Source organism: Ursus arctos, unplaced genomic scaffold (genome assembly GCF_023065955.2).
Source record: "Ursus arctos isolate Adak ecotype North America unplaced genomic scaffold, UrsArc2.0 scaffold_2, whole genome shotgun sequence".
NCBI classification, from domain to species: Eukaryota; Metazoa; Chordata; class Mammalia; order Carnivora; family Ursidae; genus Ursus; species Ursus arctos.
Window position 1 is genome coordinate 84,527,305 of NW_026622874.1, and position 20,464 is coordinate 84,547,768.

The following is a 20,464-nucleotide window of genomic DNA, read 5'->3' on the forward strand; positions in this document are numbered from 1 at the left end:
GAGGAAAGAAATGGCCACTGTGGGGAGGTTGAGGGGCCGTGTATGTGAGCACCAAGAGGGATGGCCGAGTCTGTTGACATTGGTAAGGGAGCACCAAACGTGCCTCTGTTGGCCTTTTGAGGTAGATGATTTTCCTCCTCGACCTGGGTCCTGAGAACTGGGCCAGAACCTAATGACCTCTATTTATCTGCCTCCTTTCCTCTGTTCCAGGTTTGCAGTAAGCCTTGGCTACTGGCATGACCCTTACATCCAGCATATTGTAAGAGTGTCTAAGGAGAGGAGGTCCTCCGAAATTAACAGAGGCAAGTGACCCCCTCCCTCCCAACGTCCCCTCATCAGCCCAGAGGCCTGACGTTTTAGGAATTCATGCTTAAAAAGAGAGAGTTCCAGTGTTCACTCTCTCCAGGCATATGAATGTGCTCCTATCCCAACATCCTCATGAACACAGTGTATTATGAACCTTTTCATTGTGGTTAATCTGATATGGGAACATGTTATCTTACAGTAATTTTGTTTTATAATCCTCTGATTTTGGGGGTGAAGTTGAAAATCATTTTTGTATGTTTAAGAGCCATTTATATGATCTTTCACTGTGAATTGTCTGTTCAAGGAAGGAATTACTTTTTTGGCTTTATTAAAGCAGTAATAACACTGTTAGGCTCTGCAAGTCCTTTCTATCAAGACACAGAAAGGATTTGAGGTGGGAGGGTGACTCAGTCTCAGCCAGACTGAGAAATTAACCAAGTGACCACAGTCCTTGTGTGTGCCAGGAATCCTGGCCCTAAAGATGGAGCCTATGGGTAGATTGTATAAGAAATGCAAAGAACGTTTAACGTGGTGGTCCCTGAGAAAAAGGACGTGGATCTTACTTGGAGCTCAGGATGAACCCAGGCATTAGGAAGATGGGGCCAGGCCTGGCTCAGAGGCCTGAAGCCTCCCTCCTGGGCTCCTGAGGAAGCTTTCTGTACCACTGCTGCAGAGGCAGGGACCCACCTCGGGGCCTTGGGAGCTGGGTGCCCGAGGCAGCATGTCAGCCAGCCTGCCTCTTCCTCTGCCTGGGCTGGCATCTCCAGACTGGGGCCCACTAGGAGAGTGCTTCCCAAACAGCGTGTGGTGAGCATTTTTAAAGTTTTTTCCCAATAATCAGCCTGTTGTGGATGATACTCTATAACATACAATAAAAATGATTTCCTCGAAAAATAAGAAGCCAGAGACACGTAAAATACAAGCTCAAATTGTGTAGTAGCAGAATCAATAGGACTGCAGTAAGTTTCTAAATGCTACTCCAATTTTGTTCTTAAAATAGTTAAGCGCAAGGCTTTAGAACACAGATTTTATCTTCCTTTCCCCTCTTTTATTTCCCATCCCCTTTACTCCAGCTCCCCACTCCGGAGCTAAACAAGTCCGTTTATTGGGCAACGTTTACTCCTGGCTTCCCCTCCCACCAGTGCTCTGTGAGGCCTTTTTATAAACATAGAGGCTCTTACCCACACAGAATGGAGATGAAGGGAACACGGTAAGAAATACTTTTTTTTTTTTTTTGACATTTATCTGCCCCATTTCCTGACCCCAAAATATTATTTTTGTCATGATCTCGCAATTCTGAGTATTAGTCGAGTCCTAAGTAGCTTTACCTAGCTATGAAAAAGCGCGTTTCCAAAAGGAACATTTAGATCTGACATTTTGATGTAAAACACTTGTCTTTCCCATGTAAAATAATGGGACATTTTATTTTGATTTTTAAAGATTTTATTTCTTTATTGGAAAGAGAGACCATGAGCAGGAGGGGCAGAGGCAGAGGGAGAAGCAGGCTCCCAGCTGAGCAGGGAGCCCGATGCAGGGCTTGATCCCAGGATCTGAGATCCTGACCTGAGCCAAAGGCAGACGCTTAACCAACAGCCACCCGGGTGCCCCAAGGGGCAATTTATTTGTAAGATCGTTAATTCCATTAAATCATTAAATAGATTGTACTTACTTTGATTGTAGCAGCTTTGAATTAAATTTAAAAAAGGAAGAGAATGTGAAAGTCACTCTTTCTCCCATGAAGTCCACAATAACCCGCTGACCCGGAGGAAGAGCAGAAGTGTCCTGATTTGCTTTTCTCCTGGCGTGTGCTCTGCAGGGATGATATCCCACCTCACTGAGCAATAGCTTGTCTCTGTCTCTCTCTCAGGACATTTCGCTCACGTCCATGGCGTGAGTCCGCTTATAAAGGCATTTCTACGGAAGACAGAATGTCATTGTCAAATTCTAAATCTTGGGACTGGGGTGGATACCACCTCTGGAGATTAAAGGTAAATGAAAATTCTGCCTCTTCTTTCCCAAATTGTTTCACCTGTGAAGGTGCCCGCCTGGTTCAGAAATGTTAAAATATATTCAGAGGGAATGCAGTGACGGTCTGTCTCGCGCCCCCGTCCCCAGATGCTTGCGCCTGCTGCCCCCGTCAGCCACATACTTAGTGTCCCCAGAGCTCTGGTGAAGGATGGGTGCCTTTCATCTCATCCTTTGCTGTTACAAACAGGGCTTAGGATAAAAATCCTAGTAGACATTTCCTCTGCATGGGTGGAAGAACCCTGCCCGTGGAATTATGAGAGCCAGAGCCCCTGCATCTGCCATATTGGCAATAACGAAGATTTTATTGTCATCCTGCTAGTGTCTTTGGTACAGGCTGGAGGTGCACACGGCTGGGTGATTGTGCGATGACACAAAGGCCTTTTGCAGCTATTCCCTGATTTGGTCCCTCACCTGCTCTGTTAGGGAGCAAGAACAGGTGTAACTGCGCTCACTCACAGGAAAGGAGACGAGTCTGGTTAGTGGCAGAAGTGGGACCAAATGGGCTGCAGCTCCTCCAAATCCAGGTTCCTTCCCTGTTCTCTACACAGAGCCTGTGCTTGTTCAGGGGGGTCTCTGCGGTCTGTTGGGCTGTGGTGCGTCTGTACCTCAGTGACCATGGTGTGGTGGAAGGAACGGGAGCAGAAGGCAGTGACAGAACGTGTGCAGTGTGAGTGGAAGGCATTGGAGAAATGCCTCCTCTCGGCCCGACACCGTTTCGACTTGGTCCCGACATTTGGATTCTCCCCGCTGTCATGTAGGTGGGTTAATAATGAACAAATCTGACATTTTTATTCCTGGGAACAAGGTACATTGAGACTTAGGTACCCCTTCCAAGAAAAAGGTTCTCTCTCAGGAGTGAGGAAGGCGAACAGCACAGGGTCAGTAAGATATTGTGGAGGTGTTTTGTTTTGTTTGATAATTATATTGGTCCAAAGGGTTTTTTTAAATATATATGTTTCTTAAATAATAAAAAATAAACAATGCTTCTTTGCTTCTTGGAGCCTGGGCCTGTCGGGCCAAATTTAGCCCACTCAGCTATCGTCGTAAATAAAGTTTTATTGCAACACAGCCACTCCCATTTAGCTGCATCTTCTCCATGGCTGCTTTACCAGCATGACAGCAGAGTTGAGTAGTTCCAAGAGAGGCTGTCTGGCCTGCAAAGACTAAAATACTTTCTGGCCATTTACAGTAAATTTGCTAATCCCTGTATTGAGAGGTATGTGCTTGTAGAACGGGGCAGGGAAAATTTTGGCTGCCAGTCTCGTTGTCTCATGCACCTTCCCCCGGGGATGTTCCCCCAGCTGCACCAGCAGAGGCAGCGGGTCACAGGCTTTTTGCTGCCACCATCGTGGGAGCTCGTTCTGTTTGATCTCAGGGGCCCAAGACTTTGGGCAGTTGAAGGCTCCCCACTTCGGGCACCGGGCACCAGGAGGGCCCAGGAAAGCCAGTACCATCACAGAAACAGAATAAAGGGGCAGTGAACCCCTTTAAGGGACCTCAGCTGATCGGTGTCTCCCGACTTCTGTTTTCACACAACCCAAGGATCAAGGACGCAGAGGGTGGGTCTCACCTCGGGCAGCCTGTGCTGCGGTTGGCCCTGCGGGATCCTCTTCCAGTCCAAGGGCTGTGCTTCCTCACGGCGGTCCCCAGCTGCCATCCAGGAGCCGGTCCTGTCTTCGGTGTCTTTCTTGCCTCCTGTGACTCGCCAGCTTTCATTGAGTGGCGTGTCAGACAGACTCAGGGAATCCCAGAGTCGAAAGTGGAAACATGTGCTGCAGCCATTTTGCTCCTTTTCGAAAGCCCAGAAAAAAGCTGTCTGTTCCTTAGAGGCTCGAGGTGTGCCTTTTGGTAGCTTTCCCTCCCCAGTGACCCCTTAGTCAGTTCTTCTGAGGGTCAAGTAGCTGATGCATGGGGAGCGCTTTTTTTTTTTTTTTAAAGATTTGACTTTTATTGGGGGGGGGAGGGGCAGAGGCAGAGGAAGAATCTTAAGCAGACTCCCCTCTAAGCACAGAGCCCAATACTGCGCTGGATCCCAGGACCCTGAGATCGTGGTCTGAACCGAAATCATCATTGGCCGCTCACCCGACTGAGCCAGCCAGGCGCCCCAAGGGGAAGCTCTTTATACTAAAGTCAGAAGTCCTACAGAAGATGTGGGAGTATATGCTGTCCTTCATCTGCTTTTAATTGTTCTCATTGTCTTTGGGAATTTTAGACTCTCCTTACCCTTTCCTGTCGTGGGAGTAATGTTCTGGAAGGGTGCTGTGGAGTTTCCTAGCAGAAGTTAGTTCTCGTCTGCCCTAAGCCTTTCCTCCCAGTAGCCTCAGCTAGCTCGTCCATCGCCGCGCTCTGCAGACGGGCAGGCATGTGTGGCAGCTCTGAGAGTGAACGGTTGAGGTGGGTGAGCCTGTCTCTTCTGATACATCACGAAGCGGTCCTTTACTCTCTCCTCCTGTGTCCCTCTGTCACCCTCCCTCTCCCCCAAACCAGACCCTCTGATTTTTCCACTAGGTTGGGGGGTAGCTGGACCTATGGTCCTAACACTTAACCCATAGGGATCACCTCCTACTAGAAAATGCTTGCTTGTGATTTCTGACCCCATCATGCCAACCCCTAAGACAGCGACCCTCCCCCATCCCTGCTTCCCATCGCTCCTGACTGTCTACATAGGTGAGTTAATATACATACTACATACTACCGTCTACATACACGGTGCTCTTCCCTGCGCAGTTGTTCACATCAGAAACAGGGGTATCATCCTGACCCCCGCTTTTCCTTTGGCCCAGCCTGCACCGGCGACACCACCACCTGATTCTGGACACCGGCATCTGTGTTTCTCTTTGTCTTTCCCCTTTGACCAACTGGTTCTGTATTTCTGGAATAGAAGTAAGGTGGACACGAGGGTGTTAAAAGCATGCATGGCGGGGGGGATGCCGAACAGTCAGCAGGTTGTGGAGCGCCTTGTTTCTTGCCAGGCCTCAGGGGTGTGAGGAGCTGTTGCAGGTTCATGCAGTGTGTGGTTGAAACAGGCCAGAAAGGGGTGTCCTTGCAGTTGGTGAGCTGAGGAGAGAATGCGTTCGAGAATCCTCCTCAGGGCTGAGTGAGTGAGTGCACATGACAGAGATGGAGAGAATGTGCTAGGAGCCCAGAGGGTGACCAGGCTGGGGAGGCAGGTAGTGGAGCAGGGCCGTTAGTGTGTCTCTCTATGTGTGTGTGTGTGTGTGTGTCGTTCTCTGTGAGTCTCTGCGTGTGTGTGTCTGTGTCTCTGTGTTTGTGTCTTTGTGTCTCTGCCTCTCTGTGTGTCTGTGTGTAGGGGTCTGTGTGTCTACATGTCTGTATTTTGTATCTCTGTTTCTCTGTGTCTGTCTCTTCTGTCTGTGTGCCGCTGTGTGTGGGTCTTTGCGTCTCTGTGCGTATGACTGTCTTTGTCTAACTCAGTGTGTATGTTTGTGTGTGTGTGTCTCTGTGTGTGGCTTTCACACTCTCTACTGCAGCCCACAGTAAAAATACATGTACAGCCCAGGCCAGGCCCCACATCTGTGTACCCGTGTCAGTAAATCAAAGGCACACCCTTGGCGCTTACTAGCGCAGGTCCTGCTGTGCGTGTGGCTTGTATATTTATTTCCTCATGAGTCCTCACAACCCCGTGAGGTGCAGTCAATTTCTCTACTGTGCACACGAGGAAAGCTTGGCCCAGGGAGTTTAGTGACTTGCAGCGCCTCACAGCAGACACGTGGTGGATGGGATCTGACCCCCATTCCCTGGCTGCAGACGCCTGCCCTTTCCCACCCACCGTAGGCGACTCTCACAGAAAAACGTAAATGTACCACAAGACAGTGCTCGCCCTCACTGACGGGGATGCTTTGTGATGTTTGCTGTTGTATCCTATTTGATCCCGCACATGCTGGCCCCGACCCCTCCCCCGCAAACACACAATTGTTTCCTGACCCTCTCTAATCTGTCTCAGTCTGCTTTTTGGAAAATCTGTTAGCTCCTACTTCCCCAGCGCCTCTCAGTGCCTCCCCACCTCCATGCCAGTGGCTGCTCCCCCAGTTCAGGCTCCCTGTGACTTCTTCCCTGGACCTTCTTCCTGGACGGCTCTGAGAATCTCCTAACATTTGTCCTCTATCCATTCTCCACACAGAGACCAAAGTCACCTGAAAAGTACCTTTCTGACCATATCATTCCTGATTTAAATCCCTGAAATAGCCCGTTGCTGTTTGGGGCTTAGTACTCGGTACATGAAGATGGTCAGTAAATGTATGCGGGAATACAGAATTAGCAAACTTGCTGTGTATTTTTCCTCAGGATGAAGATCTCCCATGAAAATATTTTTGAGGTCGACTTTGCAGTGATTGTCACGAGAAAGCTGCCCAGCATCCAGTAAGTGTGGCTTGGACCAGAGGACAGAGCCGGGCAGAGTCAGAGGCAGCGGTCGGGAGGGGGCCGGATGCATGCTGGAGACCTCATTTTAGGGGGCCCTCCCCTTGGACCCCCTCCCTGCTTTCTTGCTGGCCCCGGGACCTCATTCCAACCTGTCGAGCAGTCTTCCACATGCAATACACTCTCCCTTGTGACTGTTCTGTCCATGAACGTCATTTCTCTGAACCTTGAAATGACCTACACTAGTTTCATGATCTGAAATGTTCTGTGTATTTTGTCTACTTCGTTATCTCCAGGGCATAGCGAGGTGCCCAGCCCAGAGCAGATGCGTCGTCAATATTGTTTGAGCGAATGAATGGGAGGCTGAACTTAGTCATTTACAGTCTGTGAGATATTCCGGGGGCCACGCTGACCAGGTTTTAAGGAGTTTGCAGAGTTGTAGAGGGCGAGTTTGTGAATCCTGCTGGGAGCTTTTGTAGCACCGTGTGCAATGCTTCCCATGCATCATCTCACTCAGTGCTCAGAGCAGCCTCGTGAATTCTGGTGGGGAAACCGAGGCACAAAGCAGTGAAGCGAATTTCCATCTCGGCACCTGTGAAGGAAGGGGCGGAGCTGAGATTTAAGCCCTGGCCTCAAGCCCGAGGGTTTGGAAGGGAACTCCCTTCCTTCTTTTTAAATGAGTGATTTCAATAAAATGCCAAGAATTGCCTTTAAAAAAAATTTTGGTGAGCATAAAAGTTTCAGCTTGTCCTTCAAGGATGTCTAATTCTCATCATCTGGAAATAGTTTTCAAGTATGAGGTTGATCTAGTTTACCCTATGAAAACAAGGTTTTCACCCTTTCCAAATACAGGATTCCGTTACAGAAAATATGCTGATCGGTTGCCGTCTGGCATCTGAGGCTGTGCCTCTGCAGACGACGTCCTAGCCTGTTGGGACCCCGAGTGAACTAAGAGGAAGCGGGCTCTCACTCAAGCCCAGAGGTGCTTCTGGGCTGAAAAACGCATTGGCCTTTGTGTATGGTTGTTGTGATGGAGGATTCGGCTCTCTGAGGTCTGATTTTTTGCATATCGTGGAGGAGGGAGTCATCGCATCAACGTTACTGACTTCAAGTCTGAATAGGAGTCCTTTTTTCAGTGAACTGTGAGCGGTGAGCACTGTGTTAAAGATTTTGTTTGAGAAGAGGCAGAAAACTGGAGACGACTTGGAAAACCTGGAACATCGGGAAAATCCTTGCTGACGTATCCTGAGCGATTTCTGAGTGTTCAGTATTTCATGATGAGATTGTGAGTGGGCATCCGATTCGGAGTGTCCTGCTTAGTGACCTCGCCAGAGCCCCGATCCACTGAAGTGTGAGTGCGTGTGCCGAGGGCCAGACGTCAGGAAGCAGAAGGCCCTGTGGAGTGAGTGGCCCTTGCTTTGAACAGGAGCAGGATGTATTTGCCGTTCCTGGAGTGGGTGTTTGCGGTTCTGCTGAAACTGAGCTCCTTGACTCATTTCTCTCTTTCCCATCTTCCCACAGAGTCAAGCCTTTCTTATCACAACCCATTACAGAACTACATTCGGAGGACCCACTTCAAATCGGCAAGTACCCTTAACCTACGTGGTACGATGTGCACTACAGAACGCTCTTTGCTTTTTTCCCCTTTTCCTTTTAAAAGGGGTGTGTGTTTGTGTCTGTGTGTGTGTGTCTGTCTGTCTGTCTGTCTGCACCTGCGAGTGAGCACTTGCGATGTCACGCAGAGTGTACTTCTGCTGATACGTTTACACTGCATCGCATTTACCGTGAAGGAATTTAAAACAGATGTCCATAGGTCCCCGTTCTTCAATCTTTACAAAATGGGTTTCAGTGATTTACAACCAGTGCAAAATAGATTTTTTCCTGAAAATCTCTGTTTCCAGCTTTCCTTGGGAACATCCAATCTGGCAGCATCAGACCCTAAGTCCTAGGTGGCTGCTTCATGGAGGGGGGCTGTCATCCTCCAGTCCCCCCGCACTGCTCCCCGCTGTCTTGTACCTGACCTGCTCCACCTGTTATATCACCTCCTCGGCCCCTGTGCTCCGGGTTTCCCCTCACGTTTTAAGTATGAGTGTTTCCAGCAACTCCCTGCTCACCTCTAAGCCTTTCAGTCCAAGGTAAACCTCTTCCAGAATGTTCCATCGTTTTCAGTCTGTGTCTGGCAGAGTATTCAGGGGGCTTACTAATAATTCAGGTCAGAGGACATGCCCAGAGAGGATGGCCTTCTGGGATGGTGGACACAGATAACACAGGAAACATGAGACAGCGAGACAGGCCTCTGTGCAACCACAGTGCCACAGTCATGCTCCTGGTGAAGAGACTCCCAGAAAGAACATCTCCCCCATCCTTCGTTTCCCTCCTACAGATTATAAGTAGAACCTGTGCAGGCTGTGCCATGTGCTGGCCTGGCTGTTTTCTCCACACTGTCGCTATCATAACTTTCTGTATATTTGGTGAATACTTGTGTCGGAATGATGAAGGAGCTAACGCTTTGCATTACCTTTGATCCATCGATGCAGAAATGTATGAAGTAGAAAGTAAAGACCCTGCATAATCTCTCCCCCCACCAAGATAACCAGTGTTCAGAGTGTTTTCTCCTATGGATGAACAGTACACCTAGAGACGGATAAATATCACACATGAAAACACAAATACAGTCCAGTGCCTGGCACCTAGAAGGGTCAGTAAGTTTTTGCTGAAAGACTGTACATACACATTGAATAAATACATAGGTTGTAGTTCAATATATATCTGTTGAATGAGTGAATCTACATTTCTCAAAATAAATAGATTTATGTATAATTTTAATAAAGCGAATAATTGACACGTCCTGTTTTGTAACTATTCTGGATCCTAGTAACTCATGGCTGTGCTTCTATTGTCATTTATAGCTCTGCCTCATTATTTCTGATGGCTTTCTAGTTCTCCTTTGCATGGAAATTCCTTTTTACTTAATGTATTCAATACTGATGGTCCTTTAGATAGCTGCATTTTATATGGTTTTCTATTAAATAGTGTTGTAGAAAGCACAGGTACACGTGCGTATGTGCAGGAATTGCTGGCTCAAGGAATTGCCCCTTATGAATTCTAATAGCCACTGCCAAACTGTTCTTCAAGATCCTCTTTACTAATTTGTATTTTCACAAGAGTAGATGACGGTTCTCTTTCCCTACAAAAGACACGATGTAATACTTAGTGTATTCTGACCAGCACTCCTTCTCCCCTGCTGGTAACAGCACCCAGTGTTCTCTGGGGGACCAGTACTCCCCCATTGCCATTCCCTGTGGTTTGGGTGGGGCTGACTCCATTTGCATTTCCAGGGCATGGCATGGGACCCAGCCAGACATCTTCAGAGTCTGTCCTGGGGCTCTAGCCACAGTGAAAAGTAGTCTATGTCCCTCTGGGACTTGAACTGAGGAGGGAGGAAACCTGGGTGGGGCAGGGGTGTCTCCTTGTGGACACAGCCTGTCTAGAGAGTGGATCCCCTGGATCCAGCCCTGGCTGCAGCCATAGTCCTTTTGGACTCTGGGTCACATATGAGCCAGTAAAGTTCCCATCTTGGCTTAGGGCAATTCGAGTTGGGTTCTCTTACAAGGAAAAGAGACCTAATCAATAGGAGAGAACATTGAAAGTCGTGCTTACAGATGGGAGGAAAGGCTCTGCTCCAATTTCCTTCTGGTCTGTTTGTTTGGTTTTGGTACCTCTGTCCATTCACTCAGAGTGGAGTGTTGCTCACTGTATTAGCTGTCCCTCTCTAAACACTTGTCTCATGGTCTATAATTATTTCTTGCTTGTCTGTCTCTTCCACAGATCTATTGAGCCCCTTCAGGGCAGAAACTGGGTTGTGTTCACTTGTGATTCTTTAATACCTTGAACAGTACACAGTGTGGCCTCCATAAGTGCCCCTTGATGAATCAGCCATCCTAATTCTCTTCTTTGGGACCCCCCTGTCATGAGACCACCACATAGCCTCATGTCTGTGATACACAAACCATCTTCTGAAACACACTCATCCTCCCATTGTAAACACATCACATCATGAGAACTCCCTCCTTGCAGCCATTCCTCATTCTCCCCCATGTTCGTCCCATGGAACCTTAGTGTGCGGTTGCTGACAAGGTCCTTGTTCTTGGGAAGACAACATGGCCTTTTATGAATGGATAGCACACACGATGGGCATGCCATTCACACACACGACTTCACTCATGGGCGAAGGGGACCTACGCTTTCTAGCCTTCCTCTTGAGTGCAATGCACCCAGAATCCCACTTCTGATGTCTGTCAGTAACACGATAACACAGAATCACAATTCTAGGCTCTCTCCTGCCTCCGTGTTTCCTCCCGAGGCCTTGACAATGACCGGAGTGGAAGGAATACAGATATGTCGAGGAAATCGACAGCAGTGAAGCAAAAGCTTCCCCAGAAAAACAGTTTTGACTTTGGGAGCATAACTGCCACACCCTTCATAGCTCTGTAATAGCCTCGGCTTCCACTGGCATCGAGCAATAAAGATTTTCAAACAGAGTCAAAGGTCAGGGCCAGAATTACAGTCCCAGTGTGAATCACCACTGACTCTATCCAGTTTTCATTTTCCCATACTTGGGCTCACACCGCCAGGGCGGTCTGGTAGGAACTAGATTTACACTGGATTTGATAGTCTTTGTGGAGTTTCTACCCTGTGCTAGGCACCACAGCAGACCCTGGGAGATGAAAGAGAAAGACAGCAAGGGCTCTCAAGGCATTTTGTTTACTGGGGAACAATAACAAGTAAAGAGGCCACTGCATCATAGAAAACCAGGTGCTGTGTGGACTTAGGAACGTTCCCCGGGATGGGGCCATCCATTCTCTGTCGGAGCATCAGGGAAGGCCTTTTAGAGGCAGACACCTTGGCCTGGAGAGCTGAAGAATGAGTAGGAGGCAGCTGCAGGGCTGGTGTGGTGAAAGGAACTCTGGAGAATCTCAGGTAGAGGCTAAGAGGTAAGAATGCTCGGCCTGCTCCATAAACTAGAAGTGGGGCACGTATGGCCAGAATCCAGGTGTGAAGAGAGAAGCTGCTACAGAGGAAGCTGGGGCCAAAGAGGGGCCGACTGGCTTGGTAGCTTGAAAAGGCCCAGAACTGGGGCCCCTGGGTGGCTGAGTTGGTGAAGGCTCTGCCTTCGGCTCAGGTCATGATCCCAGGGTCCTGGGATAGGGCCCCAGGTCAGGCTGCGTGCTCAGTGGGGAGCCTGCTTCCTCCTCTCCCCCTGCAGCTCCCCCTGCTTGTGCTCTTTCTCTGTTAAATAAAATAAATAAATAAATAAATAAATAAATAAATAAATACCTCAGAACTTTGCACAAAAAAAGCAAACACCCCTTTCCTGATACAGTATATAAAGAGGCCAGAATGACAACATGACAAATCAGTCTTGACAGTCATTGAATATTGATTTTACAAGGCATGTTACTAAGAATGCAAAGGGAGGCAGGGGTAAGAAAGCTCACAAGGAATTATCTTAGGATTCATTTACAGATTCTCTGTTGAATCATTGGCCCCCACTCCTGAAGAGGGAGCAGAAGGACAAAGCACAGGCTGATACCCTGTGACATTCCTCCAGGAAACTTCCAACTATCTTAATGTTAATACCTTGCTAGAAGGGAAAACAACCTTAACCTGACAATGGCAAGGTCTCCAGTATCCTCTTTAGCGTAGGAAAGTTCTTTTGAAGCCCTCCCTTTTCTTTCCCTCTCCCAGCTCCCAAGTATGTAATCAGTTGCCCCCACAACCCCATTACAGCAGCTCTTTCTGCCCAGGGATCCTGTCCCAGTGCTTTAAGAAAACCAGCATTTTGCCCTAAAGACGTCTCAAGAATTCTTTCTCGGGCGTTGGCTCGAGATCTCAGCCCACCAAACCTCACCTGCCTTCCAAAACTACATCACTACTATCCTGTCTACCTCCCGCTGGGCATTATTTCTATCATTTCCTACAAATGACAGAAAAGTAGGCAGCACTAGGCTTAGGGCACAGGCATCAACTCTGGTAACAGGATAAATGCACACTAAGGTAATAGGGTGGGGTAGCAACAAAGTTAAACAACAAAACTAAGCCACTAAGCAAAAAGTTATGGTGGGGTGGGGGGGACCCAAACCTTAAACAAGGAAATTGAAGAAATGGGAGGGGAAGTCAAAGTATTTTGGTACAGACACACACACACGGAACTATCCGCACGTGTTCTGGCCAAGTCAAACTCCCCCTTTGACCCAACTTTTGGAAAAAAAAGAAGCAAGAGCTGTGGAAGACTCACACCTTCATGTCTCTGCCCAGCAAAAACAGTCACTAGGTCCAGTACAGCTAACTGCCCTAAAAGACCTTGAAAGATGTGTCCCAGATACCTGGGCACATGACAGTCACCTCCAGGACCTCTCAAAACCACCAGTGGTTCCTGTTCCAACAGCCTGGTGGTCTGCAAACCCTGGTGTCTTCTGTCATTTCATAATGGAGAATGTTTCCTGTCAAGCATGAAAACAGTCCCCAAGAAACCTGGAGAAGGATCTGCTTCCAAATCCAAAGGGAGAAAGGCTTTTTAAAAAGCTATTAAAGAGCTAAACTAAAAGTCGGCCCAAGGCGTTTCCACAATTCTTTCCACCCAGTTCCCAATTTGTCAATATCAAAAACTTGGGCAGTCGGGTCCACAGGGGCCCGGGTTTGGGAACAGCAACACCTGTACAGCCCCTGCATGGACCACCGAAACTCCCTGGGCGCATCCGATGGGCTCTGATCATCCCTTCCTTATTTACTGCCATCAGGCACTTGGACGTGGAGGGTCCGCAGCAGCAGGGCGAACCTGAAAGGCTGAGGACGCCACCCCCAGAGCACAGCGTCCGCCTGGCCTCAGGCACAAGGGTTACCTGAGTTTTCACCCGGGGCCAACCCCGGGGGAGGTCAGGGGAAGGCCGGGGGAGGTCAGGGGAAGGCTCGGGTCCACTCCCTCCTGGGCGATGCTCTGCGGGCCTGGACAATGGGCGGCGGGATGACGACCCACCCCGCTGCTCCCCGGGGGCTCTGGCGCTGGCCCAGAGCTGGGCTCCAGGTCGCGACGTGGCGCAGCCCGGTCCCAGATCCCGCGTGCTGCAAGGCATCGAGCGCGCGGCCCAGAAAACAGCCGGCCCTGCCGAGGCGGCCAGGCCAGCGTCCCCAATCGGCTCATCCCGTGCCAACCCAGATCGGCGCACTCGCCTACCCGCGGTCTAGCTGGCCCCTGCTTCATGCAGTTGGATTGCTTCTTCCTGGTGGAGGCGGCTGACCAAGGGGCTTGGGCAGGGCAGCTTGGGAACCGCTCAGAGGGCTGCATCACCTCAGGGCCCAGGCGGCTGTGGAGCTGTTCCTGGACGGGAGCCCCGCCCTCTCTGCCTCTCATCCAGTGGCACCGCCCACCGGGGGGGCCTTGTGGGACCAGGCAAGGGGTGTGGTTCCCAGCCCCTCCTCCACCCAAGGCCTGAACCCCAGGCCTCTCTGTGAGATGCCAGGAGCCCCCTATCCAGCACGGTCTTCGCCACCGCCCGCGACCCCCTCCCCGGTCTAGGCCGCACACCTGCGGGAGGCAGTTGATGGGTCACAGCGCTCCCGGCCGCCAGTGAACCAGCAAACCCAGGAGTGGGACTCACTGTCCCCGCAGGCTAACGAGGCAGGGAGGGACAGGTCACTCTGGAGCCTCTGGAGGTTGGAAATGCCCAAAGTCTCTTGAGGGCCATGCCTTACACGTGTGTAGACATTTGTCAAATGCACCTAGGACCTTCACTCCTAGGTGGATGGGTGCGTGGGACTGTGTACCTTTCACCTCCATTAAAAAGATTCGGTTGCGTGGAAAGCACACGCCAAAGGAGTTTGTGTACTGTGATACCACTTAGGGGGAAAGTCGAGGGCCAAGTGCATTTTGTGTGGGCAGGCACCTGGGGGCGGTGAGGCAGGAGCATGCACTTGGGACCCGCCCAGGACCGCCATGAAAGCGGGGGAAGAAGCGGAAGGGGCCCAGCCCTGGCGTGAGAAGTCGTGGGGATGAGCGGCTGGGACCGGGACCAGTGGCCAAAGACGGCCTTGGGAAAGACCAAGGCCTTGGCCTTTCCTAAGGACCTGGTCTGCAGAGGGGAGGGGGGCCGGGCCCACGCAAGCGTTGCCTAGAAACGCTTATTGTCTTGGGATTCTTAGGCTCGCGCAGGCAGGGGTTCTGGGACACTTGGCGGGGTAGTCCGACTGCACTGGACGCTTTTTCACAGCGGACCAGGACAGTTTTATGACCCGCAGAGATGTTGCCTTGGGTTGGTGGCCTGGGCTCTGGCCTAGACCATTCCCCAGGGGAAGTGGATGGCAGAGAGCCTTGCTTCACCAGCCACGTTGATTTCACCGGGCACGTGGGAAAGGGAACTTCCACTGGCGAGGAGATGGACTTCGCCGACCTCATCACATCACAGGCACAAATCAACAGACTCCTGAAGGACATCGAAACACTGGAGGCTGAGGTTAGTCACTGGAGGCGTTTGTCTCAGTCGTCATCAAAGATACTAGACTCCAGTGAAATTTGGAAACTGAAGACCACCATCAGGGACCTAGAACAACAACGGATGAAGAAGCTAGACGAACACCAACTTGAAGTATCGGTATTACAGAGTCTCCACAAGAAGCAACTGGCCGACGTCATTGAGAGGCACCGCCAACAACTACGTGAGTATGAGCAAAGGGAAAGTGAGCTTGGACGGGTGGAGCAACAACTTGCAGAGATGGAGCGGCTGAACGACAATCTGAACAACGTTGCTTCTGATGTCAGAGCAGAAAACCAGAAGTTGGTTTTGGCACTCCAAGATGTAAGACACCAGCTGGAAGAATCGATTCTCCGTAACAACGAGGAGTGTCTGGAAAACAACATTGCTGTGAGGGCTTTAAAGATCGAAAAAGGGCGGTTAGTAGCGAAATTGTGTCGGACTGAGAAGAAGGCGTTGGAAGAGAAGAGGAAGTACAAGCAAACCATCAAGAAATTGTTACCTTTAGAGCATGCACGTTTGATCCGACTCATGCAAGAGAAAGACCTGGAACTATTCCACCTCCAAAAGAAGATCGAGCAGATGGACGCCGACCACAGAGAAACCAAGGACATGCTGTCCTCTGCTTTGGAGGAGCAGAAGCAATTGACACAGGTCATTAAAGAAAAAGCCTCAAGAAGCAATGACCTTTTAGAGCAAACCGTGGAGGACAAAGACATGCGTCTCACCTCCGTGACCGCCGAAAATCATCATCTGAAAGAAGAACTGGAGCGCCTGAGACAACAGAGTCGCCCTGTACCTGACCCTAAAATCCTCGAACTGGAGTGTGAAGTCTTCCAACTGAACGAGTTAAAAGATGACCTCGAGGAGGAAGTAAAGGAACAACAGAAGATCATTCACAACCAGCAGCAGGGGAAGATAAGACTGCTTCAGTCTCTACAGGAGCAGAAGCAGAAAGTGGACCATCTTCAATCCCAGCAGGAGCAGCTGCATATTGAACGCGCTCAGCTCCTTGCAGCGAAAGACCAGGAGATTCAGAATTTGCAAGACACATTAGGCCAAATGAAAGCCCAGCTGCCTGACAAAAGCCAGCACATTGCAGCAGAGCACTGTGACGACGTTCAAGTCACAAGCAGTCAGCCTCTTCCTAGAGAGAACGGAAGTGAGAAGCTTGATCCATCTAAAGGCGAAACTCAAAGACCAGTCCAAGGAATAAAAGAGCAAGAAGTGGAGATGAAGCTTCTAACTGAACAGAACATCCGATTGACCGAACACATCGATCGGGTGTCCAAAGAGGAGATTGGTAAACTAACTCAGATTATCCAGCAGAAGGATTTGGAGATCGAGGGTCTTTCCAGCAGAATCTCTGCAGCTTCTCAGCGCCAGCGCGTGGACGTGGAGCGACTTCGGCAGCAATTGCAAGAGTGTGCTTCGAAAAGCGACCAAGTGTTGGCTGTCTTAAATGAGAAAACGAGGGAGAATAGCCATCTGACAAGGGAGTATCAGAAAATGACAGAGAGACTTGCTGCCAAAGAAGCAGAGCTCCAGAGGATGCAAGAGGAAAATCGGAAACTGTCCCCGAGAATTGAATGTAGTGGTCAGGAGATGTTTAGAGAAACGATTCAGAATTTATCACACATTATTCGAGAAAAAGACCTCGAAGTGGATGCCTTAAGTCAGAAATGTCAGACTTTATTGACCATCCTGCAGACCTCCAGCACTGGTGATGAGGTTCGCGGCGTTCACATCGATCAGTTCAAGGAGCTTCTGCGGGAACGGGACACGTTCAAACAGCGAGTGAAGATCATGGAAGAGTGGAAAGAGCAGGTGATGACCACGGTCCAAAACATGAAGCAGGAGTCACCCCAGCTTCAGAGCGATCTTCGCCAGCTCCAGGCGCAGGCTTGCCCTGGCAGCGAGGAGGATTCCAAACTGCAGGCGACCTCTATGGACCTGATCCAGACTTACAGAGGCAAGGAAATAACCTTAGAACACTTAGAGAAGGACCTGGCACGAATTCAGCTCAGCATCGGGGAGAATTGCCACGCCAAGGATCTCCTTTTAGGGAAACTGGATGCGATTTTCCTGCAGCCCTCCCCCGACTCCTCAGAGCCAGCTGACTCTCTGAAGGCCGTGACATCTGACGTAGTGAGCCAGTCTTCTCAGTTGCGCCAAGAGGAGGTAGAAGAGCTAAGAAAATCAATGCAAGAAAAAGATACAATGATTCGAACCCTCCAGGAAGAGAAGCAGAGATGGATGGATTCCGTGTCGGCCGCGTCCCCAGGAGAAGGCAAACAACAGGAACACGGGGATTCCGACATGGAGCCGCTGAAGGAGAAACAGGCCGTTCTGCAGAACTTCATTCCGGATCAAGAGCTCCGACTGCAAGCGAAAAGTGAGGAATTGCTTTCTTTGCAGGAGAAGTTCAGTAGCCAAGTGAGTGAAAATGACCTTTTGAGGCAGGCAGTCACCGATTTGAAGGAGAGACTAGCAGATTTTGAAACGGATGTGTGTCAACTGAAAGAGGAAAATGCAAAGCTCGTGGAAACGTGTAGAGAAAAGGAAATGGAAAATCAGGCCTTGCAAGAGACCAACAGGCGGCTTTCCATGCTGCCGAAAGAGGAGGAATCCCAGTCCGCTGCGGTGGAAGAGAAGGCACTTGCTTTGGAGCAAGTATTGCGAGGGAAAGAAGAGGGCGAGACCGGGGAAGCGAAGCGGCTCGTCGATGCAGTTGCATCCGTGCAGGACCAGACAGTTGTGTGTCCACAGGAGAGGGAGGAAGTCCTGCTGGCACTGACACAGAAACAAATGGAAACCTGTGCCCTCCAGAAGGAGGTGCACCATTTACGGGAGAGAGAATCACGCCTCACCCAGGAGCTGGAGAGACGGCGTCACGTCGCTTCAGAAGCCGAAGATTCTCGTCGCCGCGAAGCTTTGGTCTCAGAAGGCAAAGTGGCTCAACTCAGAGAGGAAGTGACGGTCTTGCAGGGAAAGCTCGTTTTGTCTTCCACGGCCTTGGAAAACGCGAGCCATCGAGCCAGTGTGCAGGTGCAGTCGCTGCGGGAGCAATTGCACGTGGTCACCCAGCAGAAAGAGGAAGCCGCCTTCCAGCTTGCAGCCTCCCAGGAGGAAGGGAGGCAGTACGGTCACGTTCTAGCCGCCCTCAAGCTGGAACTCGCCGAGTGGATGGAAAAGGCAGACAGCCTAGAAGGGAAACTGAAGTCATTGCAGGGACGCTTCCAGAAAGCAAAGGCTGACTTGGGTCTGAAGGAAGACCAGCTCCAAGAAGTCAAGAAACAGAACGAGGTCCAGCAGGAAGTCCTGGAGGACACCCAGAAGAAACTGATGGACTTAGTAAGTAAGTCCGAAGGCATGGTGGACAAAACGCTCCTGAGGAGACTCTTCGTGGGCTCTTTGCAAGCACCTGATGCCGACCGGCAGGAAGCCTTAAGGTTGATGGCAGGCACGCTGGGGATCCAAGAAGACCAGATGCGCCAGCTGTTCAGTGAAAGGCCAGGTGGGGTTACCAGCTGGGTGACTGGGGGGCCTGGATCCAGAAGCGCCCCCAACACACCTGGGAAACCAAGTCACCGAGCTATGGCCAACAATTCTTTTTCAGGACTTTTCGTCCAGTTTCTAGAAGCGGAATCACATTCAGCTTCTCCACCACCTAAACCCTCTGCTCATGACGTGAAGCCCCCAGATTCAGGAGGAAGGGGAAAAGTGGCTAAGAAACAAGGCCCACAACATCTGAACACTGCCCTAGGATCCACACCCCGAAAAAAAGATGTGAAGCCCCGCACCACAGCTGTGTCTCTCATTACCCCCCCAGGACCAGAAACGGATGGATCGGAGCACCTTCTTCTAAATGCTGTCACTGATGCTTTCCCCACATACACGCCCCAAATACTGTCACCTGCCACGAAGGTTGGAATGGCGGCCACAGGCCCCTCAAAGAAATAGACGATTCTCAAGCCGGAGAGGAGACGGCGCTTTGAAGAACGCAAGTCACTCTGTGTGTCTACCTTAGCCCAAAATGGCCTTTTGCAAAACGTAATGTATTTGCAGTTTTGCTTTCAGCTTAATAAAAATATTCTTTTATGACTTAACAAGAACAGAGGTCTTTTAATGACTGCAGAGGTATTCCCCAAACTGAAAACAGTGGTGACTTCTTATGAGAGTAGACGTTGGTGGGGTTGGAGGCTGTGGTCCAAGGATACTTCCAATATTGTTTGTAATGCTGTAATGTTTTCACAAGGAGCAGGTATCTACATATACCCTGGGTAAGGAACACATCAACTGGTTTTAATGTTCCGAACTTACCAAATACACGAACACACACACCTTGTACGAGAAACAAGGTGAACAGCATGAAAGTACAAGATGCGTACGATTTAAAAAAAAATGTAAATTTGCTTGACCCCCGCTAAGTCCCATTTCTCTCTCTTTTTTTTTTCATTTTTAATTTTTGTTCCATTGGTTTTTCTGTTGCCTAGGAAATCACTCTATGGGTAACCTGATTTCTCTCCGGCCTTTTAGAAATATATGTGTATTTGCCTATTTGGGAGTATAGTATTTTCTGACTTTTTTTTTTTTTTAAATCACTCTGCCTTAGAGATCTTCCAAAATGTGAATGAATTCCAATTTGTTCTTTAAAAGAAAACCCAGCATTTTATGGATATACCCTAAATTATTTAACTAGCTCCTATCATCAGGATTTAAGCGATTTTTATTCCAAATGTCCATGATGGACTGCCTAGTCCATTTTCTCAAAAGCCACTCCAAATCTTCATTTGCAGTTCAAGGCTAATTGCTCCATTGTATGCAGGAAACCATCCATTCAGACCTCTTTGCATTTTTACTTTAAGGTTTTACTTGTTTATTTGCCACAGAAAGTAGGGGAAGAGCACAGGCTGCAGGAGCTGCAGAGGGAGAGGGAGAAATAGGCCCGCAGCTGAGCAGGGAGCCCTATGTGGGGCTCAATCCTGGGACCCTAGGATCGTGACCCGAGCCAAAGGCAAACACGCAACCAACTGAGCCACCCAGGTGCCCCAATACTGAGTCTTCATCTGAGGTTTTCCGTCACAGTGGATTCTGCTGTCTCCATGTCAATTTCAACCCGCACTGAGACTTTTAAGGTGTAGGACAGGTGCTTCCCTAGGAAGTGAAGTTGGCACCCGAGCAAGAGTGAGAGGCGGTCGTCAAAACCAAATGTATCAATT

General features: G+C 49.7%; 1 protein-coding gene across 12 annotated transcripts in view; it reads left to right on the plus strand.

Moving 5' to 3' along the window:
* Window positions 1-19,351, plus strand: part of LOC130541804 (thyroid receptor-interacting protein 11-like) — a 47,677-nt gene extending 28,326 nt beyond the window's left edge. For 2 of the 12 annotated variants that reach the window (XM_057315744.1, XM_057315749.1), the window contains 2 exons: window positions 6,640-6,714; window positions 8,236-19,351. In XM_057315744.1, coding sequence (XP_057171727.1) covers window positions 15,012-19,205 — 4,194 coding nt within the window. In that variant the 5' untranslated portion in view covers window positions 6,640-6,714; window positions 8,236-15,011 and the 3' untranslated portion in view covers window positions 19,206-19,351. Of the gene's footprint in view, window positions 1-210; window positions 3,093-4,284; window positions 4,464-6,639; window positions 6,715-7,566 lie in introns of those variants that run through there. The other 10 variants (XM_057315742.1, XM_057315748.1, XM_057315746.1 and 7 more) reach the window with 10 other exon arrangements.
* Window positions 19,352-20,464: the final 1,113 nt, after the last annotated feature.